The sequence below is a fragment of the Chiloscyllium punctatum genome, chromosome 9, assembly GCF_047496795.1.
Source record: "Chiloscyllium punctatum isolate Juve2018m chromosome 9, sChiPun1.3, whole genome shotgun sequence".
Taxonomy (NCBI): domain Eukaryota; kingdom Metazoa; phylum Chordata; class Chondrichthyes; order Orectolobiformes; family Hemiscylliidae; genus Chiloscyllium; species Chiloscyllium punctatum.
Window position 1 is genome coordinate 22,197,977 of NC_092747.1, and position 15,309 is coordinate 22,213,285.

The window sequence follows — 15,309 nt, forward strand, 5'->3', positions numbered from 1 at the left end:
CCAAGATAAAGGCATGGAATATTCTATAAGGCTTGTGTATTGCAGCACACAGCGTATTTTTAATGTATTCTTCTGAGTTTTTCTGCCATGAATTTCCATTCAAATTTAAGACAACAGGCAAGGTACTGTAGCACCAAGTTTGACTGTCCCTGAAACACATGCAGGAAGGCTCATGATGGACTGAATGATAATGGCAGACATATTTCTGTCTCCTGGCTTTACTATATTCTGCTGAAGTTGCCTGGTGAGAAATCAATGGATTTTCTGACAGACAGCTGATTTTTCAAAGGAACATTGTCCAGCTTCTTTTTTCATTGACTGCTTTATAGACAAATAGTTAGATTGGTTTCAATTTGTTTGTGTCAGCTCGAACCCACATTGATGTTAAAGGAAAAACCATTTTAATGAGATGTTACTGATCTGTAGCAGGGTCTACAGCATCAGGCTCTGATATTCTGCCATGTCGGGATATTTTCTGATCAGCCTGTTTAGCAATGTTGCTATACACCATCTGGAACAAGTGGGACTTGAACCTGGGACTATACCACTTCAGCACAAGAGTACTTCCTCCAATCCCCTACCCTATTCTTTTCATGTCGAGGGTAAAGCAATGCCATCAATACTCTTATACATAATGGGATAATTGTCATCTAACATGCTTTAAAGGGAAATAGATCGGAACAGATCAGCATATTTTTTTCCTCAACCAACATCACTAAAGCCGATAGTCTGGCCATTATTAAATTGATCTTTGTGGGAGCTTGCTGTGCTCAATTTGGCAGATGCATTCTCCACATTACAACAGACATTGCATGTCAAAAGTTTTGATTGCTTGTGAGTTACTGTGAGCAATTTTGTCGATGTGAAAAGCACGACAAAAATGTAAATCTTTCTTTTATCATCCTCACAGTTATTGGCTTAAAGAAATAACAGGCTGTAATCACATGTAGCACATTTATCAGCATCTTTATGGGCAGTCTGACACATTTTTCCTCAATTCTTTTGTGGGATGTGGATGCCATGGGTAAGACGAGCAATTGTTGCACATTAGATTAGATTAGATTAGATTAGATTACTTACAGTGTCGAAACAGGCCCTTCGGCCCAACAAGTCCACACCGCCCCGCTGAAGCGCAACCCACCCATACCCCTACATCTACCCCTTACCTAACACTACGGGCAATTTAGCATGGCCAATTCACCTGACCTGAACATCTTTGGACTGTGGGAGGAACCAGAGCACCCGGAGGAAACCCACACAGACACAGGGAGAACGTGCAAACTCCACACAGTCAGTCACCTGAGGTGGGAATTGAACCCAGGTCTCTGGCGCTGTGAGGCAGCAGTGCCTCACATCCCGAATTGTTGCACATCCCAACTTGCCCCAGAAAGGTGGGAATGAGCTGCCTTCCTCAAATGGTGCAGTCCATCTGGTGCAAATTCCAAGATCTTGATGTCGTAACAGAGAAGGAATGATGATATAGTTCCAAGCCGAGGTGATGTGTTACTTGGAAGACAACTTACAGCTGGTTATGTTTACAAATGACAGAATTGTTAGGGTGCTGAAGGAGGCCATTTTGCCCAAGGTCTCTGCACTGGCTCTCTGAGCATTTTAACTTAATGCTAATCCCCTGCCTTTTCCCCATAACTCTGCACATTATTTCCATCTAAGTAATCATTTAGTGACTTCTTGAAAGCCTCAAATAAACTCATCTCCACCACATTCTGGAGCACTGTATTCTAGACTGAACCACTCATTGAGTGAAAATGTTTTTCTCATCTTACATTTGATTGTTTTGCAAAGCACTTTTGAACCACGTCCTCCGTTTCACAATCCATTCATGTATGGGAATGGTGACTCGCTATCCATTCTGCCTAGACCCCTCATAATTTTGAAACTTCGATCAAATCTTGAGCTTCTTCTCCCAAACAAAATCATCCTAACTTCTCCAATCTTTCTGCCGAATTGAAGAGTCTCATTCCTGGCACCATTTCTTATTGTAAACCTTTCTGCACTCTCTCCAATGTGTTTAAATCCTTTCTATAGTGGAGAATTGTGCACAATACTCCAGTCGATGTTTAACCAATCTCATGAAAGTTCTGGATGTAGGTTTGCTCGCTGAGCTGGAAGGTTCAAAGAAACCCAAAGATATAAATAGAAAGCAGGAATCATGCACAGTGCTTCACCTGAGGCGCACTGAAGATGCTACCTAGTAGGGTGACAGAAGTCTGGAAATGAATCTTCCAGCTCAGTGAGCAAACCTACATCCAGAACCTCAATCTGAACTACAAATCTTCTCAAAACTCATGTAAGTTCACCATAACCACCCTGCTCTTGCACTCTATACCCATATTTATGAAACCTAAAATACTACTATATGCTTTACTAACATTCCTGTCTCCCTGTCCTGCCACCGTTACTGATCTATGCACATTTACATCCAGGTCTCTCTGCTCCTGCAACCCCCCTTTATTTATCACTGAATCTTTGTACCAAGGTGCACCACCTCACTCACACTTCTCTAGATTGATCTTCATCTGCTGCCTGGCCACCCACTCAACCAATGTGTCAATGACCTTTTGGAGTTCTACATGGTCCTCCTTACCACTGCAACACAAGAGTTCCCCCAACATTGTTCTTTCAATGTCTAGGTCCACAGCGATGCCATCAATGCAGTTTAGAAATCTCCTAAGTTTTGTGTCACCCACAATTGTCTCCTGCACATCTTGATCATTTATATATATCCCAATAACAACACCCAAAGAACTCCTCTACAAACCCTCATCCAGTCCCAAAAATACCCATTAATCATTATGCTGTGTTTCCTATCCCTCAATCATTTTGTATGTGACCATTCCTTTTATTCCTTCGTCTATCTTAACTCAAGTATATTTGGAACTGTGTCTAATGCATTTTGGAAATCCATGTGTGCAACATCATTGGATGTCCCCTCGTTGACCTCTCTGGTACCACTTCAAAATACTCCAGTGAGTTAGCTACATCTGATTTTTCCTTAACAAATCCATGCTAATTCTTCTAATGTCAATCCATATTTTTCCATACGACTATTGGTTTTATTCCACATAATTGTTTCTAGAGGTTTCCCCAGAATGTAAGTTAAACTAACTGGTCTACAATTAGTAAGCTTATCTTGACAACCTGTTTCAGACAAGAACATAACATTTGTAATTTCCAACCTTTCCTACATTAACCAAATGCAGAAAAGATTGGAAGTTAATTGCCAGCATTTCCATGGATCTGCTGCCCTTGCCCATCAAGGTGAGAGAGGTTTTGGGGTTTGGAAGGTGCTTTCAAAGGAATAACTGCACAACGTCTTGCAGATGGTACACAATGCTGCCACTGGGTGTCGGGCTGGGCGTGAAGAATGTTTAATTTGTTCGATGGGTTATCAATCAAGTGGTCTGCTTTATCATGGATGGCACCTAGCTTCCTGAGGCCTGTTGGTAGTGAATCCATCCAGTCATTCTGGAGTATCCCATCACACTTTTGACTGGCACCTTGGCAATGACATCAAGGTTTCGGGAAGTCAAGAAGTGAGATATTCCCCTCAGCATCAGTACCTGACTTTGTATACACAGTGTTTATATGGGTTGTTCAGATTGCTGTCTGTTCAGTAATCCCCAGAATGTTGATAGCCAGGGATTCAGCGATGGCAATATCATATTACCCATGTTCTCGGCTAGATGCCAGTTTGGAGCTTCACTGGGATAGTTATACTAGGCTATGGCAAAGCCTTCAGTGCTATTGCCACAATGCTGTCAGGGCTCACAGCCTTTGCAATATCTAACCCTTGCTCGACTTCTTGTGGAATGAATCAAATTGGCTGAAGGTTGGTAGCTGAGATGCTTAGGGAGAGGCAAAGGTTGGTCAGCCACTTGGAATGTTTAGCAGAAAATGGTTGCAAATATTTTAGCCTTGTCTTTTTGCATGATGTGCTGAACTCTCCTGTCATCAAGAATGAGGGTATTTGTGAAGACTCTTCCTCCTGTTAGTTGGTTAATTGCCACCACCATTGACAATGGCATGGTGGCTCCGTGGTTATCACTGCCATCTAGGGACTACTGATACCCCAGTTTGATTCCAGCCTCAAATGACTACCTTTGTGTAATTTGCAAGTTCTCCCCATGTTTCCTTCAGGTGCTCCAGTTTCCTCCCACAGTACAAAGATGTGCAAATTAGGTGGATTGGCCATGGGAAATGCAGAGTTACAGGGATCAGATAGGTCTGGGTGGAATTCTCTTCAGAGGGTCAGTAAGGAGTCAATGGGCTGAATGGCTTGCTTCCACTCTCTAAGGATTCTATGAACTGGATGTGGCAGAGTTTAGATTATTTGTTGCTAAGCAGTCTCATTGCTATAATTAATCCACCAGAGGGTGTTGGGATTCTTATGCGTTTCTGAATTTCTTGCAATTATCAGAAATTTGCAATTCACAAATTATTACATTTTAGTATGTGTTGGGGTTGGGTTACACTTCGAGTTTTTGTGAGCCACTGGGAATGTAGCGGTGTAACTTTATAATTGCAACTTAGCTTGGTGGCTATACAAGATGTGCTCCCTTTACGATTTTGCACTCTTGTCAGAATCCCAGTGGAAATCGGGAAATCATGGGTGAACAGTACGAGGAGAAAAGGGACAAGGCATAACGGCAAGATAAATCAAAATAAGTTAAATTTAGCAAAGAGCAAAAGAGAATTGCAGAAGGAAACGTAAACAATTAAGAGAAAGCGAGTGGGACAATCTCTGCAGAAAGGATTGTTTGGTGTTACAGACCACTGATAGAAAACTAGGAGGGCCATACACAAGGAGGGATTGCTGTCAAAATGGAGGTTGAAGTAAAACATTTACATATCAATCAGCAAGGAATGTTTCTGCACCAGAGAGAGAAATGACTGAAGAATACAGGAGACGTGAACCAGTTGGAAAGAAACCTTTGTACAGGTGGGCGGTTTGCAATCCAGTGGAGGCTGTCTGGTTTAATTTGTTTAATAGATTGTTCAATGTACATGCAGCTATTTTGAGCACTGCTTTGGGAATATAAACCAGCGCTCATCCAGACCTCTTGCTTGCCATTCACCCATCAAGACCATGCTCACTGACCTATACAGCTTCTCAGTAACACCTTGATTTTAAAATCCCATCCACATTTTCAAATCCTTTCATGGCCTTGACCCTGTCTACCTGTGTTATCTTCTTCATTCCTACAACCCTCGAAGCTCCTCCAGTTCTCCAGATTTATGCTGCTCTACATTGTAAACATAGCTCCCACACTCACCCTCCCTTCAACTGCTCTGGTCCTAAACACTGGAGTTTCCTCTCAATATGCCTTCACCTCTCCACCCATTTTTTCTCTTCTGTAACACAATCTTTGAAATGTGTGTCTTTAATCATTCATTGTTTGACATAGCTTTTAATATCTCAACACATGATTTGCCATCAAGACTTGCTTGATGTTACACCAATGAAATGCCTTGGGACTTTTACTATGTTAACCACGCTGTACAGGTGCAACAAAAATTTAAATTTGCTGAAGAAACTCAACAGACCTAGCAGCATTTGTGAAGAGAAATCCACAGAGATTTAGCTCTGCACAGATGCTGTCAGACTCGTTGCATTTCATGAACAATACTTTTGGATTTCCAGCATCTGTAGTTCTTTGTCCTATATTAGTGCAAGGTTTTGTTGTTGTTGAATACGGCTAACCATCAGAGTTTTATAATTCTTTTATACTAATTATGTCATTAGACATCATTGCATGACCGACAGAGCAGCACAGTGGCTCAGTAGTTAGCACTGATGCCTCACAACACCAGGAACCTGGGTTCAATTCCACCCTCGAGTGACTGTCTGCATGTAATTTGCATGTTCCCCCAGTGTCTACATGTGTTTCATCTGGGTTGTCCGGTTTCATCCTAGTCCAAAGATGTGCATGTTAGGTCGATTGCTCACACTAAATTGCTGATAGTGTCCATGGGTTTGCAGGCTACGTGCATTAGTCAGGGGAAATGCAGGGGAAATGCAGGGTTACAGGGGTAGGGGAGTGGTCTGGGTGAGACACTCTTCAGAGGTTCAGTGTGGACTTGACAGGCCGAATGGCCTGCTTCATACTGTAGGAATTCTATGAGTAGAATTTATCCATGTGGTGTTTTTTTTTTAACCAAGGATTGGGAAATCTGTTATTTTGAAGATCTGCTACAGGATTTGCCACTGGCAGATTTGTTACAGAACTTCAACAATTACACTTACTGGAAAACATAGCTACCCTCCCTCAGTACATGCTGCATTTGAGACTGAACAATGGCTGCTAGATCCATCTTCTACATCTGCTTACCTTCTTATTGGCAATTACCCTCTTAAAGTCCTCGAAGCTGAGGATCCCAGGTTCAAAACCAGCCCAGAGAAATGGATTGGAAAGCTAATTTCTCCATCATGTATAATGTTAAGCATAGTTAAAAGTCAATCCCTCAAAGTTGATTAGATTCCCTACAGTATGGAAACAGACCATTCACCCCAGCAAGTCCATACTGACCCTCCAAAGAGTAACCCACTCAGACCCATTCCCCTATATTTACTCCTGACTAATGCACCTAACACAATGGGCAATTTAGCATGGCCAATTCACCTAACCAGCATGTCTTTGGACTGTGGGAGGAAACGGGAGCACCCAGAGGAAACTCCTACAGACACAGGATGAATGTGCAAACTCCACACAGACGTTACCTGAGGCTGGAATCGAACCCAGGTCCCTAGCACTGTGAGGCAGTAGTGCTGACCACTGAGCCACCATACCACCCATAGCGGGCTCCCATACAGTTCAGAAAGTTCAATTTTCCAATGGATGTTAGTGAATCAGTTGGATTTTTATGATAATACCACAGCTTTATGGTGACTTTTACTATGACCAGCATATCATTTCCAGATTTTCCAGTGACAATAACTGCTGAATTTCTGTAACAAATCTGTCAGTGGCAAAATCCTATAGCAGATCTTCAAAACAACAGATTTCCAGGTTTTTGTCATTTGAATTCTGTTGAACTTGCATCCTCTGGTTTACTCGTCCAAGAATGAATACACTACCAAACGCCTGAATGAAGAAGTTATCAAATCAACATTGCTTCATCGAAGTAGGAGCCTGATCCAGCAATATATGATTGATTGTTTTTTTCTGTGATTTAAATCAAAAATCGTTCCAGGACTATAGAGCAAAAGGTTAGGTGAAATAAAAATATATTGCTGTAAAAAGGAAAGAGGGTTTTTGCAGTGGAGAGTCTGCCACCTACTGGACATACTGTGCGTCTGCTGAAAGCTTATCCTGCCTGGTGCCCACACAATAAAGCAGCCTTGCTGAATGAATGTTATTTCTTTTAATGCAATTTAATTGCCAGCCAACATCTTCCAATGTTTAACAGGGTTCATATTTTAAAATATTTATTTTGGTTTACGAGACTTGTGCAGATCTTTTCTGTTCCTATAATCATGCAAATTGAATCCAGTGCTTCATTGAAAAGAACATGAAGCTACATTGTGTTGCATGAATTTCAAATTTTATGCTGTTGTAACAGCAGAGCTCTATCTATGTAAATCTAGAAGCATCTGATCAGAATGCTAACAGCTTAACATCTCTAACTTTCACAGTAAATCTTAGCCTAAGGGCTGTTTGGCATTGAGAAACCCTCCTGCAAGTCTTCAGGTTCAGATACTTCAATCTCTTTCAGGAAGCAAGTTGACTCCTTGCACCAGTTTTTAACTTGATTTTATTTTAAAAGAGACTTTGATGCTTGCTTTAATGTTGAGAGAGAGAAGGCGAACTATATTATACTCAGTATTTGTTAACACAGAGTGCAAACAATTTGTAATGCACAAAACTGTATTTTCTTCCTTCTCAGGGATGGAAGGTTTTCACTGTTGAGCCTTCTCCTGTGACCATATGTGCTCAAGTGCAATAAATTGGTGGCTTTTCAGAATCTGTGATCAGGCAACAAATCAAACTTTGTGTAATACAGGTGGAAATTTTGGTTGATGTATTGTGTGTTGTGCTTTACCAAAATTACTTGCCCTTGTGAAAGATCATAGCAGTGTCATTTGAAAAGACGAGAAACAGCTCATGGCACCATCAGCTGAACTGTGCTCCCTTGGCACAGCATAACCCTGACTGGACAAGAGGGCTTATTCTTCTTTCCCTCTTCAAGTGGGCTTTGGTCGAATATTTCTGACATATACGCACGTTCTATCAACCTCAAAATATGCTGTAAAATTGGCAAAGCATGCCATTGAAGTATTATGTTCAGGATTTCAGGTTTTGAAAAGGCCCACTCTTAAAAGGGCATGGATGAACCACAAAGGAGTGAGGGAGAGGATGAACACCAGAAATTAGGCAGCTCATCACATGAAAAAAAGGTTCAGCTACACAACTGATTTAAGCAAAACCACCACAACCTCAGAGGACTGTAGAGCTGTTCTCCCATTGGAGAGAGATGACTGGTGGTGAGTTTACCCTGAGGGTCACCACACCTCAGACAGGAGGCAAGGTTGAGGAAGCAGAACACCTCATGGTGCCCTCAGCCGGTACAGGAATTGAACCCATGCTGTTAGTGACATTCCACACCATAAACCAGCCAAGATAGGTAACCAGAGGTGAAAATGTGTTGCTGGAAAAGCGCAGCAGGTCAGGCAGCATCCAAGGAACAAGAGAATCGATGTTTCGGGCATAAACCCTTCTTCAGGAAGGGCTTATATAGGTAACCAACCCATTTATATAGTGCCATCACCACAGCAAATTCCTAGGAATGTTTAGCTTGACATTATAATGGGAGAGAGGGGAACTCAATGCTGTTTTCTACATGGATGAGTTAACATGGAAACATTCGGCTGAACTCATCCATATTTATCCTGTGAAAGGTTTTCTTTTCTACAATACGCTGTGGTAAAGTAAGCTATTTTTAGAAGAGAAAATTAAATGTCATCTTTATTATTCCATTTTTTTTCTCTCTTTTTATCCTCCAGAACTGCTCTTGCCGGCGCTGAGAGTATATAACTATTGCTCCTTGAAACAGTCACCATGGCAACCAGACATGAAAGACCCAATTACACCAGAGTTTCTGCTCTGAGAAATATCTGTTACAGAGTCTGGAGAAACCCCTTCAGAACACGAGGTTACACAATCCTCAGGAATGATGTACCTGAGCTCAGAATTGTGATCCCAAACGACAGTGCTAACAAAAGCAGACATTTTGGGTCTCCAAGGCTTTACCAAGGGAATAAAATCATTACTACCAAATATACACTGCTGAACTTCATTCCCAAAAACCTCTACGAGCAGTTTCACAGGTGGGTGTTCTTGTTTCCAATTATTTTTAGTCGCCGTTCCAATAATTTGTCATCCTGTGCGGTTTTTGTTTCTGCTTCCTTTCTTTCACAAAGTAGAGAACAATCCCAGTAGAAAGCACAATCTCAATTGAAAATATCACACCTGAATCATTGATAAACCCAAGTTATGCAAGAGACACTGTCACATGCCGTCTTCTGGAATGCTGGGTCCAGTTCTGGTCGCCCTGTTGCAGGAAGGCTAATGTTAAGCTGGAGAGGTTTCAGAAGAGATTTACCGAGATGTTGCCTAGTTTCGAAGGTTTGAGTTATAAGGAAAGGCTGTGTCTTTTTTCACCGGGGCGTAGAAATCTGAGAGGTGACCTTATAGAAATTCATAAAATCATGAAGGGTATAGATAGGGTTAGTAGTTGGTGAATTTCCCTAGGATGGGGGATTTCAAGGCTAGGGGGGCATATGTTTAAGATGAGAGGAGAGAGATTTTTAAAAAAGACATGAGTGGCCAACTTTTTATACAAATGGTGGTTCGTGTGTTGGATGAACTTCCTGAGGAAATGGTGGCTGTGGGCAAAGTTACCATGTTTAAAGGACACTTAGATAAGTACAGGAATAGGAAAAGGATGGAGTGATATGGGCCAAGAACAGGCAGATAGGACTAGTTTAGCTTGGGATTATGTTCAGCATGGACTGGTTGGACCAAAGGGTCTGTTTCCATGCTGTATGACTCTATGACTCTACATTTTGAGAGTGGTTCTTATTAGTGCTTTATAGAAAGAAGAACCCTTCCATTAGGCAAAATTATCTTGTTCATCTTGCTTGGTTCAAAATGCTCTTGAGTTTGGATTCTTCACCTACATCTTTTATTTGTCAATTTGTTCAGTCTCAAACAATAACAAATCCACTGGCTGATAGTCAATGAATGCTAGCCTCACATTGCCAGGAATGAAAAACAAAAGCTAGCGATAAAATGTGCAGTCACCACATTTCACCATGTCTGGGCACTAATGTCAACTCATAGAATGATTCTACCGTAGCTGTGTCATGGCTTATTTTCAGTAGCATAAGGGCTGATCAAAGCTCAGTAATGGTAACAAGACCATAAGACCATTAGAATTAGGAACAGGAGCACGCCATTTGGCCCCTAGAGTCTGCTTCACCATTCAATAGGATCGTGGCTGATCCGATATTCCTCACATCCACTTTCCTAATCTTCTCCTATAACCCTTGATTCCCAAACTGATTAAGAACTGATGTATCTCAGTCTTAAATAACCATGAAGACTCTGCCCCCACTGCTCTTGGGTAGCAAGGAGTTCCAAAGACTCACAACCCTCTGAGAGAAGAAATCCCTCCTCATCTGTCTTAAATTGATGTCCCTTTATTAACTCCAGTGAGTCGAGTCACAAACTGTTTATTCTTTTCTCATTAGACAATCCTTCTATACCAGGGATCATCCTAGTGAATATTCTCTGACCTAATGGGCAGCATGATGCCACAGTGGTCAGCACTGCTGTCTCACAGCGCCAGAGACCAGGGTTCAATTCCTGCCTCAGGCAACTGTCTGTGTGGGGTTTGCACATTCTCCCTGTGTCTGTGTGGGTTTCCTCCGGGTGCTCCGGTTTCCTCCCACAGTCCAAAAATGTGCAGGTCAGGTGAATTGGTCATTCTAAATTGCCCGTAGTGCTAGGTGAAGGGGTAAATGTAGGGGAATGGGTCTGGGTGGGTTGCTCTTCAGAGGATCAGTGTGGACTTGTTGGGCCAAAGGGCCTGTTTCCACATTGTAGGTAATCTAATCTAATCTACCTCCAAATGATATCTTTCCTTAAATAAGGGGAACAGAGCCATTCACAGTACTCCAAATGTGGTCTCACCAACACCTTATACAGTTGCAGTAAGACTTAAACTCCCCACAGAGCAGTAAGAAGCCATTCACTTCATCAACTCTGCACCAAACCTCCAAAGAGCATCCCACCCAGACCCATACCCCTTACCCCACCCCTCCCCCCCCAACTCCAACTCCAACTCCTTATGAGATTTTTAACCATGGCTAATCTAGCCAGCCTTCACAACCCTGGGCAATGTAACATGGACAATCCACTGAACCTGCATACCTTTGGACTGTAGGAGTATACCAGAGCACCTGGAGGAAACCCCACAAGGCACAGGCAGACTTCATACAAAGATTACCCTAGGCTGGAATCAAACCTGCAACCTTGGTGCTGTAAGGCAAAGGTGCTAACCACTAAACCACTGTGATGCCCTCTTCCTTACTCTAATACTCCAACACCCTTGAAATAATGGCCAACATTCCATTAGCCTTCCTGGTTACCCATTGTCATGTGTGCTAGCTTTCTGCAAACTATGGTTCATTTCCAATTGCCTCCAAGTCGGAAAGCTGTGGAATCAAGATGGCGGCAGTGGTGTAGGCAGCATCGGGGCTCTTGCAGTTGGGGCTCATCCATTCCATCCACTTATTTTTTTCCTACGGGCAATTTAGCATGGCCAATCCACCTAACCTGCATATCTTTGGACTGTGAGAGGAAACTAGAGCACCCAGAGGAAACCTATGCAAACACAGGAAGAATGTGCAATTTCCACACAGTTAACCAGGGGTAGAGTCAAACCCAGGTCCCTAAACACTGAGCCGCCGTACTGCCCACAGCTTCTTGTAACCCATGTCCCTCAATCATTCAAATAGAAGTATCCTCTGCCGTCTGTCTTATTCAATGCACCATTTCATTGAATGTCTTATTCTCTTGCATTCCAGTTTATCAATTCAATTGAATTACTACTGAATTGTATCCACAATACTCATATTTCATTTATGAACTGCCTCACACGTGGGATGTATCCTTTAAACATAATCACCAAAGCACGAAAATCAGGGCCATTCTAATTATCAGCTTGGGCCTTGTTCAATGCTTGGATGTACCAAAGTTCTTTTTGTGTTCCATATTTAATGTATCCTATGCAGCATGAAACCTCATTTAACTGTTACATTGGTAACTAGCCTTCTATAAAAATAAAAAAAACCAGAGGTTGCTGGAAAAGTTCAGCAAGATTTCGGGTCCAGTGACCCTTCCTCAGCACAGACCCAAAAGGGTCACTGGACCCGAAACATTAACTTTTGATTTCTCTTCACAGATGCTGCCAGACCTGCTGAGCTTTTCCAGCAACCTCTGTTTCTGTTTCTGATTTACAGCATCTGCAGTTCTTTCAGTTTTTATAAACAAAAGTTTTACCGGATGCCACACTACTCTGTAATGAATACAGAATTTCGAAAAATACCAAGTTTTTGTTCTTAGAAGGAATGAATCTAACCTTCAAATTGAAGTGGGCAAGGGGACAATGGTCATCTGACATCAGGAGTAGCTGCCACATGGTCTTTGAACAAAGAATTTAGATAATGGATTGACATTGCCCAACCAAACAGCCTCAAGAAATAGGTTTCCTGAAAGAGTGCTCTGGGGCAGAGGGCTGTTCTCATCATAAGGTCCTTGTGATCACCTGGAAACTGTCTTCTCCAGATGGAAGATAGACCAGAAGAGGAAGACCCAGGGAAGATTTCTCAAACACTTTGGCTAGAGAGCAGAATTCTGCCTTCACATCATTAGCAATACCAACACATTCCACTCCAACAACCCATTTGTCCTCCAGTATCTGTGAACTATTCCCAACTATCATGGCCGTATACTTTTTTTTTATCTAGTTAACTGATATATCTAAGCTGCTGCTTCTTAACAAATTTAATAGACTATCAAAAAGTTGCCTACAAATGGTCAACTGTTTGTATTAGGTAACAGGAATCACAAACACCCACAGAATCATCAGAGGCTTAATGCAAGTAAATTGTTAAGGAGAGATTGTGGAGCAGTGGTACAATGTTAATGGACGAGCAATCCCAACTAATATTCTGAAGGTATGCTTCCAAATCATGGCAGCTGATGGCATTCCAACTCAATTAGTAAATCTGGAATTGAAACTAATGGTACCCACAAAATTGTTGCTGATTGTCACTAAACTCCCATCTAACTCGCTAATCACCCTGAGGAAAGAAAATGTGTCATTCTTACCGGGTTTGAACACAACAGCAGAAATATACTGCTGGAGGTCTTTAAGGCTCAGGTCAGACCACATTTGGAATATGGTGAACAGTTATGGGTCCCATTTCTAAGAAAGGAGTGTCCAGAGAAGGTTCGCAAGAATGATTGCAGAGATGAAGGGTTTGTCATAGGAAGAGCAGTTAAGGACTCTGAGTCTATACACAATGGAGGTTAGTGGACGAAAGGGTCTCATTGAAACTTATATTATACAGAGATGCCTGCATAGAATGGACGTGGAAAAGATATTTCCAATCGTAGGAGAGACTAAGACCTGAGGTCATGGCCTGAAGGAACAACCCTTTAGAATTGATGCGAGGAGGAAATGTTTCAGTCAGAGGATGGCGAACCTGGAAAACCCATCACAAAAAGTTGTGAAGGCCAAGTCATTGAGTATCTTTAAGACAGAGATGGAAAGGTCCTTGATTAGTAATCAAGGGTTTTGGGGAGAAGGCAGGAGAATAAGGTTGAGAAACATATCAACTATGATATAGTCATAGAGTCATAGAGATGTACAGCACGGAAACTGACCCTTCGGTCCAGCTTGTCCATGCCGACCAGCTATCCCAACCCAATCTAGTCCCATCTGAAATTACACAGCAGACTCTATGGGCTGTCTTTTGGACTCTGTTCTTCTGTCTTATAGCCTTATGACCGAGATATCACACTAGACCTGATGCAATATGGTTGATTGCCTGCCAAAATGTCCTCACAAGTTCAAAGGTATACAGGAATGGGCAATAAATGTTTGCCTCATCAGTGAAATTCTCACCTCAGTAAAGTATTAACACAAAATTCTGAAGCTTCTTATGAAATGGAACTATACAATGGACTGGAATAAATGTAAATATTATGTTCTTGTTTATTTTCTATGGAAAAACATTGCAACACCAGAGGTCTGAACAATCGTATATCGTTAGGAGAAACACAGTGCTGTTGTGGAACTTCCTTCTACCATCAGTCATACATTACAGACATATTTGTTCTGACATTTTCAGTGCATAAGGATTTCTTGCAACTGACATGCTGGCATAAATCTTCCATTTGCAAATATTAGTGAAAAGGTCAGGTTGAGTATAATGTAGAAGAATCTATCTTGCTGTCATCCCATCTAATGATAGAAAAGATGCTGCATTATGTTTTATCAGCACCTACAATATAGAATAAAAGATGCTGAGACTGTAGACCTGCTACCACATCCACTAGGGGTCTCTAAAATGATGTTCTTAACATGGCTAATGCTGTGCACCAGTAAGAGATGGAAGATTGCTTTAGCACACTGTACAATGACTTTTCCGTGTAATTTTGAGTCCAGCTGGGCATCAATAGGATTTTGATTCCAATATCATGCAATCAATAAGTCTTGGATGTTCAACTCTACCTGCCACCAGAAAAGCTAAATCTTTTGATGCTTGAAGTTGTTCAGTGGGATAATAGTATATAAAAGCTTTGTGTATTTGTCTATAGGCTGTATCAGCAGAGCCCTTAGCCTATTTAAAATAAATGAGTTAACAGCTTTCCTGAGCCGTTGGCAAGAACAAAGTCAGTAGAATACATTAGGGAATTAAATATTTCAACAGAGTTCGGTATCTATCACCAAGTCGCCCTTTACTTACATGTGCATACTACTTAACACTTGTCCGGCCTCCTCACAGCCAACTCTGAGGAACCTCTGACATTAATATTTATCACTGTCAGCTAGGGATCTCTGATTGAACCAGGTTAACAGGCCTCATCAGGGAACTCATGTTTTATGAAGTCCACCTAGCTGACCTTATTACAATTATTACAGTGTACACACTGGAAGCTCGAAACCACCAGAAACACCCAAAACATACCTCAGAACCATAGATTTGTTCATTGATAC

General features: G+C 41.7%; 1 protein-coding gene across 1 annotated transcript in view; it reads left to right on the forward strand.

The window, feature by feature from the left end:
- The window catches only part of atp10a (ATPase phospholipid transporting 10A), a 348,664-nt gene that overhangs the window by 118,446 nt on the left and 214,909 nt on the right, over positions 1-15,309 (forward strand). The window contains exon 2 of the mRNA XM_072577000.1: positions 9,023-9,346. Within this exon, the coding sequence (XP_072433101.1) occupies positions 9,078-9,346 (269 nt within the window). The 5' untranslated portion in view covers positions 9,023-9,077. The remainder of the gene's footprint in view (positions 1-9,022; positions 9,347-15,309) is intronic.